The 16,610-nt window shown below is 35.0% G+C and overlaps 4 protein-coding genes across 6 annotated transcripts; 3 read left to right on the top strand and 1 right to left on the bottom strand.

Moving 5' to 3' along the window:
• On the top strand, positions 1-1,644 carry LOC125186309 (GDSL esterase/lipase At1g29670-like). The gene is made up of 5 exons (XM_048082659.2): positions 1-256; positions 590-711; positions 799-1,026; positions 1,094-1,331; positions 1,405-1,644. The coding sequence occupies exons 1-5, from the start codon at positions 1-3 to the stop codon at positions 1,584-1,586; spliced, it is 1,026 nt and encodes a 341-aa protein (XP_047938616.2). The 3' UTR covers positions 1,587-1,644.
• Positions 1,645-3,256: 1,612 nt separating this feature from the next.
• LOC125186563 (GDSL esterase/lipase At1g29670-like) lies at positions 3,257-5,131 on the top strand. 2 transcript variants are annotated; one of them, XM_048082944.2, is made up of 5 exons: positions 3,257-3,528; positions 3,629-3,756; positions 3,995-4,222; positions 4,456-4,687; positions 4,773-5,131. In XM_048082944.2, the coding sequence occupies exons 1-5, from the start codon at positions 3,315-3,317 to the stop codon at positions 4,985-4,987; spliced, it is 1,017 nt and encodes a 338-aa protein (XP_047938901.1). In that variant the 5' UTR covers positions 3,257-3,314; the 3' UTR covers positions 4,988-5,131. The 2 variants fall into 2 exon arrangements, with proteins under 2 accessions (XP_047938901.1, XP_047938900.1); XM_048082943.2 differs by having other exon boundaries at positions 3,257-3,552.
• A 1,537-nt stretch (positions 5,132-6,668) lies between these two features.
• On the top strand, positions 6,669-8,289 carry LOC125189234 (GDSL esterase/lipase At1g29670-like). The gene is made up of 5 exons (XM_048086531.2): positions 6,669-6,916; positions 7,009-7,136; positions 7,234-7,461; positions 7,615-7,846; positions 7,954-8,289. Exons 1-5 carry the CDS (start codon positions 6,679-6,681, stop codon positions 8,172-8,174), a joined length of 1,047 nt encoding a protein of 348 aa, XP_047942488.1. The 5' UTR covers positions 6,669-6,678; the 3' UTR covers positions 8,175-8,289.
• On the bottom strand, positions 8,287-11,789 carry LOC125190220 (floral homeotic protein AGAMOUS-like). 2 transcript variants are annotated; one of them, XM_048087458.2, is made up of 8 exons: positions 11,599-11,789; positions 11,272-11,503; positions 9,721-9,802; positions 9,546-9,607; positions 9,013-9,112; positions 8,879-8,920; positions 8,719-8,760; positions 8,287-8,632 (listed from the first exon to the last, which is right to left on the bottom strand). In XM_048087458.2, the coding sequence occupies exons 2-8, from the start codon at positions 11,499-11,501 to the stop codon at positions 8,462-8,464; spliced, it is 729 nt and encodes a 242-aa protein (XP_047943415.1). In that variant the 5' UTR covers positions 11,502-11,503; positions 11,599-11,789; the 3' UTR covers positions 8,287-8,461. The 2 variants fall into 2 exon arrangements, with proteins under 2 accessions (XP_047943415.1, XP_047943414.1); XM_048087457.2 differs by having other exon boundaries at positions 8,719-8,763; positions 11,599-11,788.
• Between the last annotated feature and the right edge of the window lie 4,821 nt (positions 11,790-16,610).

Genomic DNA, 16,610 nt, shown 5'->3' with positions numbered 1-16,610 from the left:
ATGGCTTCAACAAGAAAGCATTATTCTAAGTTATATCTATGTTTCTTCTTGCTAAATCTCATGTTTTTCCAAACATTAGGTGTCTCAAAACCACAATTTTCAGGCTTCTTCGTTTTCGGAGACTCATTTGTGGACAATGGAAACAATAATTATCTCCAGACCACCTTAAAAGTTAATTACTTCCCTTACGGTGTAGATTTTCCGACCGGTCCTACTGGCAGATTCTCCAATGGTCAAAATATTGCAGATTTTATTGGTATGCACTTCTTTTTTTTCTACTAATTACTATCTATTTTTGACATGTTAATTGCTTGAAAAATCACAAAAATTGGTAAATTTTGGAATGTTAAAAATCTGCTAGAAAAATCATGACCTTTGAATTTGTTCGCAACTATACTACGGCGAAAAATTCAAGTTACCTTGCATAGAATATATTATTGATATTTTAAAACAAAAGTGAAAATTTTCACCAAAATAATAATTGTACGTGATAAAATTTGATCAAATTTCATAATTTTACCGATAATTTTACCTTTTTTCTATCAATTGTTTACCTTATATTTGATCTTTGGTGTTTACTTGGTTATAGCAAAAAAGTTGGGTTTTAAAAAGTCCATACCTCCATTTGCCAATGGTACAACTGAAATTCTTGAAGGCCTCAACTATGGATCAGGGGGTGGTGGCATTCTTAATGAAACCGGAAGCCAATTCGTAAATATCTCTCTCTTTCACAAATTAAAAGAAGAAGAATATTGTTTTATCAAAGCGTGGAAATTTCTCACTATTTTACGTTCCTAGGGTGAACTACTCAGTTTGAGCGATGAAATCACAATCTCCAAAATCCAAAAATTATTAGGAGGGAAAAGCGAGGCAGAAAAACACCTAAATCGGTGTTTATACTATGTTGGAATTGGAACTAACGACTACATGCTAAACTATCTTCCTCAATTCTATTCCTCAACCACAAATTATACCCCGAATGAGTTCGCCGCCCTCCTCATTGATCAATATTCAAAGCAACTTCGAGTAAGATTTTTTATTAATATTTTCTATTTATTTTTTTATGTTAATTATAGTACCTTATTTCTACCAGAGGCTGTACGAAAACGGAGCGAGAAAAGTGGCTGTGTCTGAACTCGGTGAACTAGGATGCATGCCGGTGGTTATCCGAGCGTACGGCTCCCCCAATTCCTCATCTTGCATCGAAACCAGCAACGACGTCGTTCAAATTTTCAATCAAGATCTTAAGCTCCTGATAAACAACCTTAATCTTGATTATCCGGAAGCGAAGTTTGTGTACACCAGATTTACAGCTCTCTCTGAGAAAAGTGGTACTCAATCATGACTACAACTTGTACTATGACAACGATGATGATGAATTGATGATGAGTATTGTTATTTCAGGTGATATAAAGATTGTGAGTGAGCCATGTTGCGTGGTGGGGACAGGGCTGTGTATTGAAGGAAGTGTTCCGTGCAGCGATAGAGATGAATACAGATTTTGGGATGAAGTTCATCCCACGGAGGCCGCGGCGGCGGCCGCTGCCAATATTGCCTATGACGACATTTCTGCCCTTATTTGTTGATTCATCTCACAGACACACACAGATGTGCCACCATATTTAACCTTTGTGCAGTTTTTAAAAAATTCTTTGACATTAAATAATACTACTACTTCATCATCTCTATTAGTTATCTCATTTTTTTATTTGTGTACACTTAAGTAAAATATAAATCATATTTTTATATATTATTTTAATTGTGAAGGTAATGGATTAATAGAATATGGGTCCACTTAGTAAAACACTTAAACATAAATAAAGTCTCGAACCATGCACAGATAAATAGAAGAAATCCAAGCAAGCTCACGAAGCCAAAACCAACAAAAAGCACAACAATCAAGACGCAAGTAAAATACACACCCAAACCAATAAGTTTATAAGATCGGATCAAAAGCAACAACAAACGCAACACTCAAAGCTTCAACAACCAACGTTCAAGCAGCAAAACCAAAAGCACGAGAACAAGGAAGGGTCACCTTATCGACAATCATTAAGAAGTGATGGTTTGTCAAATAATTCCCGGCCATCTTCTCCTTTCTCTCAATAAATACTCCCTTCGCCCATAAAAAATAGACAAGTTTACCATTTTGGAACATTCACTAAAATTAGGCTAAGTCTAAAAATGAAAAATTTGTAACCAATACTATCCCTACACATCGTTCTAAATATAAACCTCACAATCTACTAACACTACTTCCACTATATTTTCTCTCCCTCACTCTTACTTTACTAATTGCGCATTAAAACATGTTCCATTTACAACTTTGTATATTTTTATGGACAGGGAATAAGAGAGAGATAATTTTAAATTATAATCATCCATTGCATTGCATGTATCATTTCATTATGTAAAAATACAATCACTAAAGCAAATCCTTATGAAAAGGTCTACACATATCGGTTGCTGATAGAATAATGACATGATGTGCGAGATAAAAGAGTACTCCCTCCGTCCCGGCATTTGACTGGACACAGATTTTAAGAATTGTAATGAAAAGCGGGTTGAAAAAGTTAGTGGAATGTGGGTATTACCTTTATATATTAGTTTTATAATAAAATGTGAGTAGAAATGAGTTAGTGGAATATGGGGTCCACTACCAAAAATGGTAAAAGTGAAATGAGACAAATTATGTGAGACGGACCGAAATGGAGAACTGAGACGAATTATCCGACGGAGGGAGTAATAAGTAGCCTCATATGATGTGCGTGATAAAAAAGACTAATAAGTCCTCAATAGCCTCACGGGAAAAATGGTCAACTAGGAGAACATTTTCTAGGTCAAAAAGATACAAATCTCATTTTCTAGGTATCAATTTAATAGCTCATTTAAATTAATTTAATTTTAAATTAATTAATGCTCAAGAGTTAATTTTTAATACAAAATATCTAAAATAATCTAATTATGTATGTACCCTGTACATTTATCAAACCAACTAACTAATGTTGGCTATTTCTTTTAAGGCAAAAACAGCTATTATTTCCCTAGTTGCCATCATTCTGGGGAACTTGTGAGTTATGACTAGGGATGGGCATTTGGTGCCATTTGACATCAAAATTAAATCAAACCGTAAATGCGGTTTTGTAATTTTAGTAAATTTAACCAAACTATATTTATAACGAAACCAAACCAAACAAACTTTATTATTATAAATATCCATACAATTAACTAGCAAGGTTCAAAAATCACATAACACTTACATCCCATCATTCAAAGCTCAATTTGAGGCTTTTGATTATAGTAAGAGAGTTAGAATGTCTAAAACTATCTTCTCAATATTCATATTTTTGGTGGCTGTTAACTTAGTCCCAACAGTGCATGGAAAAAAATTGGTGCCTTGTTTTTTCGTATTTGGAGACTCCCTTGTTGATAACGGAAATAACAACGATCGTGACACCGTTGCAAATGCCAACTTCCTTCCGTACGGGATTGATTATCCCAACGGACCAACAGGCAGATTTACGAATGGTCGAAACGTAGCGGATTTCATAGGTTTGTTTAACATGGGTTCTTTTTACCAACAGTTTATTACTAATGATGCATTTATCTTTTTTTCATGTATCAATAGCGGAGGCATTAGGATTTACCGATCACATCCCGTCGTTTGCAACGGCTAAGGGTGGCGATGCCGTTGTAAACGGAACAAACTATGCATCTGGATCAGCAGGGATTCTCAATGGAACTGGAAAGGAATTTGTAAGTGATTAACCATAGTAGTATACTATACCCGTCCCTTAAAAATAAGAAAATTTCTAAACTTTCTATTTTAGGACATGGACCCTTCAATCCACTAACATTACTTGTGCTATTACTTTTCTATTCATCTCTTACTTTAACAATTGTGAAATTAAAATCCGTGTCGTATAGTTATTAATTCAAGAACAGAGGTAGTATATCTTTAGTAAATGGTGATATACTATATGCATACATACAGGGTGATGTGATAAGCTTGGATGAGCAATTGCAAAATCATCAAACCACAATAACAAGAAGCACTTCTATGTTTGGAAGTGCCCATGTTGCCAAAACTCATCTCGGCCAGTGCATTTACTATGTCGGAATGGGGAGCAACGACTATGCGGCCTACACCATGAACCCAGACCGACCATCACCGGACCATTATGCGTCGCTACTAATTGATAACTATTCTCGTCAGCTAAGGGTGAGTATTCGATTAATTATTTTGATGTTAGTATTACTTATGTTGCCGTCAGGGGCGGAACTAGCATATCACTAGAAGGGCCAAATTCCCTCTAGATTTATTAGTTTTAATTTATTCTCATATTCCTCAAATTCCCAAAATTTCATTATTATATTTTGTCCTAAAAATAATTTCCTAGCTCCGCCTCCGTTGTCTCAATCATCTAACTTTTAGTACTATATTAATTGATAAAGGAGTTGTACGGATACGGAGCGAGGAAGGTGGCGGTGTTCGGATTGGGGGCAATAGGGTGCGTTCCGGCCACACACCATGTGTATGGGACGTTATGCATGTCGGCAACCAAAACGATGTCGGGTGTATTTAACACGAAGCTAAGATCACTAATCAATGTTCTAAATCAAGATTTAGATGGTGCCAAGTTTACATATATCGACACGTTTGGGATTGCAGCTTCTAAGACTACAAGTATAAATCATAACAAACAATCGCATCTCAATTAATTAAATTGTGATTGAATTTGACGTTGCATTTTAATGTAATTAATTTTCAGGCTTCAGATATCCCGATTTGGAATGTTGCACGGTGAACGTAGGAGGAACGTGCATTCCACAAGGCGTAGCTTGTCGTGACCGAGCATATTTCGCCTACTTTGATGGGTACCACCCCACCGAGGCTGCAGCCGCGGTCCTGGCCAAGCGTGCATTTGCAGCTCGCTCGCCTTCGGATGCTTATCCCTTTGATATTCAACACCTTGTCCAAGTGTAGTAATAGTAGTAATATTGATAGGTGTGTTTGGTACAATATATTTAGAGAGGCTATATTGCAAATTATAAGCACTCAACCTTATAGTACTTTTATAAAGTTGTATTACGTATTGACAATGTCATTATTATTTTGATACAAACAATCCATCGAATTGAAGAGTTGAAAGTAGAACATATCAATATTATCAAAATTATGAAATATGAAAAATGCATAATTACCTTTATTTATACTCCCTCCATCTCATAAAGATATATGAATTTGAAATGACAGGAATTAATGCACAATTGCTAAAGTAAGAGAACGATAGTTAAAATAGTGTTAGTGGATAGTGAGACTAATATTATTATTAGTGTGTAATGAATTGTAATGGTGGGCTATAGTGATATAAGTTGTAAATAAATTAATGTATATGGGTAATAAGTTGGAGAAATTTTCTATAAATGGAAATGCCCTTTTTTGTGTGGGACGGACAGAAATGCAAAGTGCATATATTTTATAGGATGGAGGGAGTAAATAATAGTAATAATATAATGCCAAATGTAAAAATCGTATGCGCGAGATAACTAAAATCTGAATTTTAGTTTTGCAATATGGATGTGTAGGGATTTGAGATTTGAATACCCTCGTCTATATATTTAAAGAATTAAATGTACTAGAAATAAATTATTTCGTTTATTTTAGTTTTCTTATCACATAGACGTTAGTTTTCCTTGTATATTATCCCTAAACGTTATAGTTTTTCCTAGTATATTATTCCTCCTATAATCCTATAGACCTATAGTATTAAGACCCTCAACTTTCCTTCTTTTAGTCTCCATCTAATTTTCACTGCTTAAAATTGAAAAAGAAATGTGTGATTACATAGTATCTTCGTAACATTAGCCAAGATTTGAATCTCGAATAATCCCTTTAATTATATTTTGCCGATTTCTAGGCCATAAAATTGATTTAGGCCAAGTTATCCAATTAGGTCTAGTTTGGTATCAAAAGAAATATACACAAATATTTTGATTAACCACGTAACAAGTTGGGCATAAATTCAAGCCTCGGGAAAGGAATATTAATATTTAGTGAATCAAAATTTTACCAAAATACTAATTAACCAATAAATTCCCAGTTGAGTTGACCAAGTTTTTTTATATGGTTATTTCTTTACTTTTTAAAATATATCAACCAAATCATTTCCCAATCGAGATGACCAAGATTTTATATGCAATATGCATGGTTATTTCTTCACTGTTTAGGATATGAATACTATTCCATTATTAAATTATTTATAAAGTTAATATTGATTCAGTGACGTATAATAACCAATATTCAAATATGGAATTTTCCGTTAAATTTGGCCTAATTTCTTTACAAAATTAATACAGATTAAGTGGTGTATAATAACCAAGATTTAGACTTGGAATTACATTCGGCCTAATTTCCTAATTCGTCTCTTCATTCCTCAGTGTATATATACTAAAAACATACAAACTAGTTGGTTTTTCAACGTCACATTCCTTCACTGTAATTATAGTAAATAAAACTATTGTTATCCAAGATTTTGATGTGGAATAAACCCTTCCATTTGACCTAATTTCTTAATTTATCTTTGCATCCATCAATATAAATATGCATACAACCTAGCTTGTTCAAACATCCCATCACTCAAAGCTCCATTAGATTATACTAAGAATAGTATTAAGATGACTAAATTTCTCTTCACAACATTCATATTTTTGGTGGCTTTCAACTTGGCTCCATCAGCCTATGGAGAGAAACTGGTGCCTTGTTACTTCGTATTCGGAGACTCCCTTGTTGATAATGGAAACAACAACGATCGCAACACTGTTGCAAAAGCCAACTTCCTTCCGTACGGGATCGATTTTCCCAAAGGACCAACCGGTAGATTTACAAATGGTCGTAACGTTGCAGATTTCATAGGTTTGTTAATTATACTTTTTGGTATAGCATGTTTTTTTTTTTTTTTTTTACCATTTTAGTAATGCATTTATATTTTTTTCTTATATCCGCAGCCGAGGCTTTAGGCTTCCCCGATAGCATCCCATCCTTCGCAACGGCTAAGGGAAGCGACGTTGTTGTAAACGGTACAAACTATGCATCGGGATCAGCAGGGATTCTTAGTACAACTGGAAAACAATTTGTAAGTAATTAATCATATACTATTATATTTTTTAAAAAATATTTACAATTTCAAAAATATAATGCTATAATGTTGTGATGTGTGTACATACATACAGGGTGATATAATAAGCCTGGATGAGCAATTGCAGAATCATCAAACTACAATAGCTAAAGCCACTTCTGTATTTGGAAGTGATGATGCTGCCAAGGATCATCTCGCGCGGTGCATATACTATGTCGGGATGGGGAGCAACGACTACGCGGCCTACAGTTTGAACCCAATCAAGCCTACCCCGGACATGTACGCGTCGCTACTAATTGATACCTATTCGCGTCAGCTAAGGGTGAGTATTCTGTTAGTTAGTTAGTGCTAATAATTTATTATGTCTTTCTCGAATTCTCAAATTTTCCTTATATATATATATTTTTAATTTAAAATAATTTTCTGGCTCGGCCACTGTTGACTTAATTATCTAATTTTGACTATATTAACATAGACATTGTACGGGTACGGAGCGAGAAGGGTGGCCGTTGCTGGACTTGGAACAATAGGGTGCGTTCCGGCCGGGGGGATCATGAGTGGGGCGTTATGTCTGCCGGCAACTCAATTGACGTCCGGTGTTTTTAACACGAAGTTGAAAGCGCTAGTCACTGCTCTTAATCAAGATTTAGCTGGTGCCAAGTTTACATTTATTGACACATATGGGATTGCAGCATCTGAGATTTCAAGTAATGGCAACAAACAAACCTCATTCAAATTAATCCATTTCTGATTGAAGTTTGAAATGTTTCATGTATACTGATATGTGTTTTACTTTGATCTATTTAAATTTCAGGTTTCAGGTATCCGAATTCGGAATGCTGCAAGACGGCTCTAGGAGGCATATGCATTCCACAAGGTGTGACTTGTCCGGACAGAGCAGATTTCATATACTTTGATGGGTATCACCCGACGGAGGCTGCAGCCGCGGCCTTGGCAAAGCGAGCGTTTGTGGCTAGCTCGCCTTCCGATGCTTCTCCCTTTGATATTCAAACCCTCACCCTTAATGAATTGTAAACTTTTTAGGTGTGTTTGGTATGATAGATTTAGAGATTCCATATTTATATGGAACCAAAATCCTTAATTGTATCACCATTAGCAAGATGATATTTGAATGAAAGTTGAAAAATAATATCAATGTGTCACTTTATTTAGTAAACTACTAATAAGATACTACAAATCTACTTATAGATATATCCTAAAGCATCAAGTAACAAAGTTGAAGTTAAGAGTACTAGTAGATTAACATGAGTAAGTTGCTTCTATGAAAGCAAAGTGTTCAAAAACAGCAGACATGAGTGGTCTTACATTAACTGAAGCTGAGGTTCTTCCTGCTTGGGATAATCTTCATTGGGGTGGAGCCCCATGACTTGAAGAAAGTTTGGAGCATCATAAGCCTGTGGTCCAACAAACTCAAAACCACCACTCCCTGGCATCAGATTCATGTGCTCCTGGGCCCTACTGCTCTCAGCAATCTACACATATTTTTACACACAACTCAAATTAAGACAAGCTTAGAGAAGGATAGAGAGAGACCAGCTTCCTAAATATTAGTACTAACCTTTGCTCTAAGGCACTGGTTGTTGTGATGTAACTCAATCTCCTGCTGCCAAATTTTAATTTACGCGCGTGATGATGAAGAAGAATTGTGATTAGATTACCATAGATTATGCAGAAAGAATGGAATGGCATGTAAATGAACAATTAAGTTAATTACTTACCCTTTTCTGCAAGTACTCAATTTCTGCATACAGCAACTCATTCTGAGAGAGATGGTAACAAGACATGTTTTAGTAGGTGGAATCAAATGTTGTAACATCAAACTATTTGTAATAGATTGGCGCAGTTTACGAACCTTTTTGGTGCGGATTTTGCCAATCCCTTTTTCGACCTTAGTCTCGAGGTTCTTGAGATCCCTGAGAGACAAAGCTCCTAATGCCTCCCCAAGCACTTGCCTGAATCAAAAGGTGGAAAATTATTATATATACGGTCGCAATTGGGTAAAACTGACTGCAAGAAGATAACCATGTCTTTGGTCTAGTAGCGCGATACAGAACAAAATCACAGCCACGATTATGGTTCAATCAGGTGCGAGGACGTTGAGCTGTTAAATTTGTATTAGTATACTACATTCTATTTAAACTTGTGGTATTCATTTGGAATGAAATTAAGCTACTTATGCTAAAATCCTGTATAACAAACAATTACTAATATTTCTCCACTGCTATCCCTATAATTTGTATAATAAAGACGTTAGTAGTAAAATTGAATTTCATGACTGAATAAATGTGATTATTATCATTGATATTGTCTTAAACTAAAATATCCTTTTAGATGAAAATCAGTTAGATAAAATTGTCACATAACATTATTAATAACTATTGTTACCTGTTTTGGTTCTGCAAATTATTGATTTGCGTGCGCAACTTGGATGATTCTTGCTGGTAGTACTGGAAACATAGAGTAACGTTTTGTTGTTTGTTAGAAAATGAAAATCAGGGTTATCATATTTGACTTAAATCACATCAAATAAAAAGATGGTGTGAAAAGATTGAATCTTTACCTGACTGTTAGCTTCAGAGATAGAACCATTATTTGAGGAATCCGAGGAAGCCTTCTTGTACCTCTCAATGGTAGCTTTCACACTGCACACTTAGAATATCAATTGCCAATTCCAACATCCCATGTTTGCATAATATTATCAAGTACATGTATATAACACTCAACACCTTTCCTGTTCCTTCTTCTATGTATACTATAGTCGAAGACTTTGCACTATTTCTGATTAAAACCCATGTTTTTTGTCCAGTTAAAAACCAACAGACAAAGCCAAGTTGTAAAAAGTGATTGATTTTGTTTATTTTGTCAAATCAGAATGTCACTATGACAAGATTCAATTTAGTATAAATGCACCAATTTCTGAGTCTTCTGCTACCTTAATTTCGTCGAGGTAATGAGCTGGCACTCAACCTAGTGATATGATTGGCCCATATATCAAGAACACAACTTTTCAACCCCAAATGAATTCTAAATTCTTTTAGAGCCCTCAATTTTGAATAGAACTAAAAAAGAAGAATATAATAGAGATGCTATTATATGAAGAGAGTAGCTCTTTTTTTTAAAAAAAAAATACTAGTGTGGCTTTGCTTGTTCTCCCCCTTCCGTAATTCTTTCCTTTTTTAGATTCAACAGTTTGAGAATTTTTGTGAAAGCCTCGAATTGGAGTATAGCACAAAGAAAATGGATTCTGTTTACCCTATTTCAGAAAAGAGAAAATAAAATAAAACAAATTTTGGTCATGTTACTTTCTCTTGTCAGAAATCAAGAGCAAAGAAAATCGTGTATGACGTTACAAAATATTCTTCCCACCCACACATATCCAAAATTTTCCATAACCTCTAAAAAAATGTAGTAAGATGTAATATATATTACTCCAATAGATAAATCAATTACTCCCCCCGTCCACGAAAATTCGTCCTGGTTTGACCAGGCACGGGTTTTAAGAAATGTAATGAAAAGTGAGTTGAAAAAGTTAGTGGATTGTGGGTCCTACTTTTATATATTAGTTTTATAATAAAATGTGAGTAAGAATGAGTTAGCGGAATATGAGACCCACTACCTGGTAAAAGTGAAATGAGACAAATTTTGGTGGACGGAGGGAGTAGAATATAAGAAACCCTAATTAGGGCAACTATGCAAAGTGTTATTGGAAATTGGAAACCCAATTAGAATAAATGTAAATCTTAATATTTAAGAGTTTCAGCCTTAATCATCCATAAACATGTGTTAATTTTGTGGTTATGGGACATTGAAGTGAGAGAAAGCCCTAAATAAGGTTGCACATATAGGGCTAGCTGTTGAAATCTTTTCTGCAGATTCCCTTGTTTGATCTTTACCTCATTGATGCAAAGACTGAAGCCCAATTACAAGAGAGCATTAAAGGGATCAAACCAAAGGACAAATCACAACTTGACAGCTTGCCAAGAGAGAGAGAGAGAGAATTTTTGAAGGTGAAAACCTCCCAAATTTTCAATTCAAGATCACAAGGAAAGAAATCAAGCAAAAGCAAATTAGATCCAATTTAAAAAATGAAAAAAAATTAATTTAAAAATACCTGTTGTTGGCATACTCATAGAGGCGGCCTCTGGTGGAGAAGACGACCAAAGCAACCTCGGCATCGCACAGCACAGAGAGCTCATAGGCCTTCTTCAGCAGTCCGTTGCGGCGTTTGCAGAATGTCACCTGACGATTCGTCGTGTTTTCGATCCGCTTGATTGCAATCTTTCCTCTCCCGTTTTTCCTCTGCGGTGAATCCTCCCTTGATTGATCGCTCTGCGCCTCCATCTCTACGCACCCAAACTAAAATTTCATAAACAAAGAAGAAATAGAGATTTTGGATGTGAAGTGAAGCTCAAAACACTAAAGATTTTAAAAATTGGACCTCCTTAATTTTCACGAACTTTGCTGTCTGAAACTATGGCTTCTGTCTGAAAAGGAGAAATGGAGAAACTTTCACAATGAAGAGGCTTATGTTTGTGTGTGTGTGTGTGTGCGTGTAAAGTTGGAAATGTTTTTATTTTCTTTTTTGTTCTAAATGATGGTCACTAATCTCATCTGTTATGTTGCTTTATGGATTTACTAATGCAAATTGGTATATATCTCACTTTTGTTAGTTTGTTGTGACAAATTCCAACACAGTTATATGCATCTAATTTTTCTTTTTTTTTTTGAAAAAGGCTTAGTTTAGTGAGAAGATTGTCTACCTTTTTATGTGTAATATCATTACTGTGATTTTTGAGTTATTGATGGAACTAATAACAAGTTGGTGAGGTAGAAAGGGACCGTGGAAGCTGAAAATGTTGTTTCATGTTGCTTTAATCCCTTCTTGCTTTTTCAAATATGGGAACTTGGCACGATAATTAGTTTTCACCATTAATTAAACACGCAATTACAATCTATACTAACGTCTATCCTACTCTACATATTTAAATATCTCATTTAGATAGTAATAACAATTTCTTTAGATGTTAGCCAATTATGTACAATGTAGGAGTAGTACAATTTTAAGGGATAATGGCTTGGGCGAATTCTAGTATTTTTCAAAAACTTTAAAGCGATCTTAAAAATCACAAATTTTATTATTGGAGTCAAGTTCTCACAGCATGACATTCTTCAAGCTTAATAGATTTATGAGACATATTTTATCCTATTACGCACATTATTCGACGTTGAATTCAAAAATCAGGGCATCAAAGAGGTCTTTTGATGTACTATAATTCATACTATCCATGTAGGATCAAAATTAGCCGGCAAAGGTTTTGTTTGAGTTGGGATGGGAAATTTGTACACTTTCAAAAGTTTTGATCTTTTAAGACCACTTTCAAAGGTCATGGAAAATACTAAAATTTGTCCAAAGTTTATAATTTTTAAGACTAATATCCCTAATTTTAAAGTACTTTTCCAGCTTTATTTCACTTGTAATTACATGTCACTCTTGAATTATTAGCAATTTAATACTTAGAATTGTGAGTAATATTAGCTAGGTAGCCCCCATATCATTATTTATGTAGTCATTCATGACTCATAATAAGGGGATATGACAAAGGGAGGCACTTGTGGTATTCTCTGTTCTGTTGAAAGTTGAAATTTATGATGATGGTAAATTTTGGCATCCTTAAAGAAGTAATTTTACTTTTCATGCCAGGCCCACACATTTATGTATATATGTGACGCAGCTCCAAATGAAACAATTATGTCCATCAATCAATCACCGATTAATAAATTTGAACTTATTATTAGGTTACAAATCCGAATAAAGCTCACTAAGTCACCATTTAATCACCATTTCAAGCCAATTTAAACATAAATATTTGTTATATCCAATCAGTTTGGCTCTTCTTGTTGCCTGTCTTTTCTTGGCTCCTTCATGTGAGAATAAGAATCATACAACCCATACAAAATAATGGATCATGACACATTGATTTTTCGAGAGCATGACAATACATAAGCTTTCGGTGTGATATGTTAAATATTGAACCTCTAACAATTTGTGACTATATAATTAGTGACTAATTTGTTGTGAGAGTTGACCTAGCAAGTAGAGAGGTGTTATACCCTTGTCTTAGGCTTGGAAGTTGTCATGCCATTTAGACGAAATTGTCTTAAAGATGTGTCATTCTGCTTTATCAATCGAAGGGACAACCTTAGCATTGCCATGGCCAAGCAACTTCATGTGGGATTTCCACTTTTTCCGTTTAGCTTAGGTTAGCTTCTTACTTCATTCAAGAACCTTTTATATTGGTGCTAGTTAATGGATTTGTTCGCAGGGACAACGCAGTTGATTTCGGAGTAGCAGAATTCCAAAAAAAAAAGTGTTAGTTAATGGGTTAGATAACATTGAACTTTATGAATGTTAGTCGATTGGGTACATAAGATATGGTCACTTTTAGAAAACTAGTACGGCTACGTCCCATTAAATATGAAATATTAGTTTTTGGTAGAAGATTTTATATAGTATTGTTTTGTGAATTATTGTAGAGAGAGTAAAATAATAGAGATGAAATCCTAAAAGAAAAATATTTTATTTTTAATAGAACAAAGGGAGAATTAAGGATGTTAATTGGACAACCTATTGAATTTTGGGTCAGCTCTAATTTAAATTATGGATTAATTAGTTGCAAGCTTAATCAGAATGAAATTTTATCATGTTAGAAATTTTCAATCCCAATCTTAAACCTTTGGGTTTCGCCTTTATGGGCTAGCACATAAAGCTAAAAGTTGATGATGGAAAATTACTTGTGTATTACGGAGATATTTATTTTTGAGAATCTTATATTTAAAATATATAAACATGCCTATAGAGCTAGGTTGTGATCCGTTCACGAATAGGAGTTTCGTTTTTTCATTTTAGTCCGTCTACAAATAGGAGCCCCGGTTCACTTTTTACCATAAATAGATAGTACTTCCTCCGTTCTTTGTTAATAGAGGCTTTCTTTTCGGCACGGAGTTTAAGAATAATGTTTTAAGTGGATGGTGAATAAAGTAAGCGAGAATAAAGTAAGAGAGCTGAAGAGAGAACAAAGTAAGAGAACTAGTCACTTTTTGCCAAAAATGAAAATGACTTAATTAACTTGAAACTTCCTAAAATAGTAAAATGACTCTAGTAACATGGAATGGAGGGAGTACTCCATAAGGTATCATCTTGCAGTAACTCATTCCACTCACATTTAATTTAAAACTAATATATATAAGTGGGATCTCTATTTCACTAACTTTTTTCCACCCATTTTTCTTAACATTTCTTAAAATCCGTGCCGCCAGAAAATGAAACTCCTATATGGCGGACGGAGGGAGTATGCCAAACTCAATTTTTTTGCACAACACAAATCAAAATACGGAGCTTATTTGTAGTTCGTTTTTAGTTCATTTTGAAAAGGATGACCTAAAATAATTGTAAAATAACTTTTATATTTTTAAAAATCAAATCTTCTAAAACGAACTAAAAATGAACTTAAAATTACCTCTATCTCAAAAGCATTCTGCAATAAAATATGGTTCAATTTTGATCATAATCTCATGCGTATACAATTTAGTTGCTATTTTAGGTTGGTTATTATTGGCACGAGCTTTTAAAGGAAAGAAGCATTCTTAGATTATCAGTTGTCTCTAAACAACCAGTTCGCAGATTTCGTACAGAAGGTGTCTCCGGTGGCGCCCCTCCCATTAGCCCTTCCCATGCCACGTCAGCACTAGCCCTTCTCATTCCACTGCCACATCACTAGCCCTTCCCACTGCACTAGGACTTCCCACTGGGACTTCCCGCAATAAAATTAATAAATTCACAATTAAAATTAAAATTTACGGAATTAAAATTTCGACACGAGCCGTATTTATAGAGTTTTTTTAAAATAAAAAATAAAAAAAAAATCGGTGGGACGTCCGAGTGGGACGTCCTACCCACGCCATAGTGGCGCCCGTCGGGTAGGACGTCGAGCTGAGGGGCGAGGCCATCGCAGGGGCACTCGGGACGGGCGTGGGCGCCCTTCCCGCCCACTATGGCGCCCGTCAGGTCGCCCGTCCCCGACGGGCGAGTGGGAGGGGCGCCGGTAGAGATACCCTTAAACAATCAACTCAAAGTTCCTAATATTGTAATAACCCAAATTAGTAGTACTTGTTTCTCCACTTGGGCCTGATCAATAATTTATGGACCCCAAGATTCTTTGGTGTTACACTATCTAACTAGATTATACATCATCATATACGGTTTGGTAACTATAAAATTGTTTTGAAGAATATTTAGAGTAGAAACATCAATTAGGTCAGAGGATAATTATTATCCATGTGTGACGGATTTATATGTACTAAAATTGAGGTTTGGCAATTAATTTGTTACCATCCGAGAATGGGACGTGATTTTGGTGCGCAGTCTTAATCATACAGTAAAGTTGAAGAAAAGGTGAAAGGTAGATAGGAGTCATGACTTAGTTAATAAAATATTTCTGGTGGGGTTTGAATTACCAAAATCACAATAATAAATGAAAAATTATTATTAATCCTATTAGAAAAAAACATAAGGGAAAAATCTAAGGGCTATCAATAAGTTTTAATAACACTCCCTCCGTACCCCATTAATTGTCCACTTTGATTTCCACACGAGTTTTAAGAAATGTAAAGGAAAATGGATTAAAGAGTTAGTGAAATATGAGTCTCACTTTTATTTATATGTTATATTATAAAACGTGAGTAAAATAAGTTACTAGAATGTGAATCTACTTATCATTCATGGAAAAAGTTTAAATTGACAATTAAGAGCATCCGCAATGGTCGGCTAGCGACCGGCTAGCTGATTTGTCGCGCTAGCCGATCGGCTAGCCGAACCATTGCAATCGGCGAGGACGAAATCGGCGAGCGGATCGGCGTGGGCTGGCCGATCGCTCGTCGCTGGCCGAAGCGCTGGCCGATCGGCTAGCCGCCATTGTGGCGGCCCGATCGGCCAGCGCTATTTTTTAATTTTTTTTAATTCTTTTTTTAATTCTTTTTTAATTCTTTTTTTTTAATTTTTTTTTTATTCTTTTTTTTATTTTTGAAAAATTATATAAACGCGATTTTCTCTATCTCTAAATTTCTGTACAAGAGCAACATCTAGCGATGGACAGCGAGACCTCCGTTCGGCTAGCGGCAAACTATAACGGATTCAAGGCATACTAACATTTTTTTATGTATTATAAATTAGTGAGGAGTAGAGTGGGGCGGTGGCTCGTGTGTGGAAGCCCGGATTTTTTTTTATTATGCAATTTTTTTTTATTTTTAGTTAATGTACTTTTTTTTAAAATAAAATTAATGAATTTTCCCGTATATGTCTCGTAAATTTAATTCGGTAATTTAATCATGATTTTAATTCCGTAAATGTAGTATATTTTGAATTATTTTTATTACGGCTGGCCTATGGCTAGC

Source organism: Salvia hispanica, chromosome 5 (assembly GCF_029641045.1).
Source record: "Salvia hispanica isolate PSC_SH4W2 chromosome 5, Shi_PSC_v1, whole genome shotgun sequence".
Taxonomy (NCBI): Eukaryota; Viridiplantae; Streptophyta; class Magnoliopsida; order Lamiales; family Lamiaceae; genus Salvia; species Salvia hispanica.
Note: the sequence above shows the minus strand (reverse complement) of the source record. Positions and strands in the feature narration are given on the sequence as shown.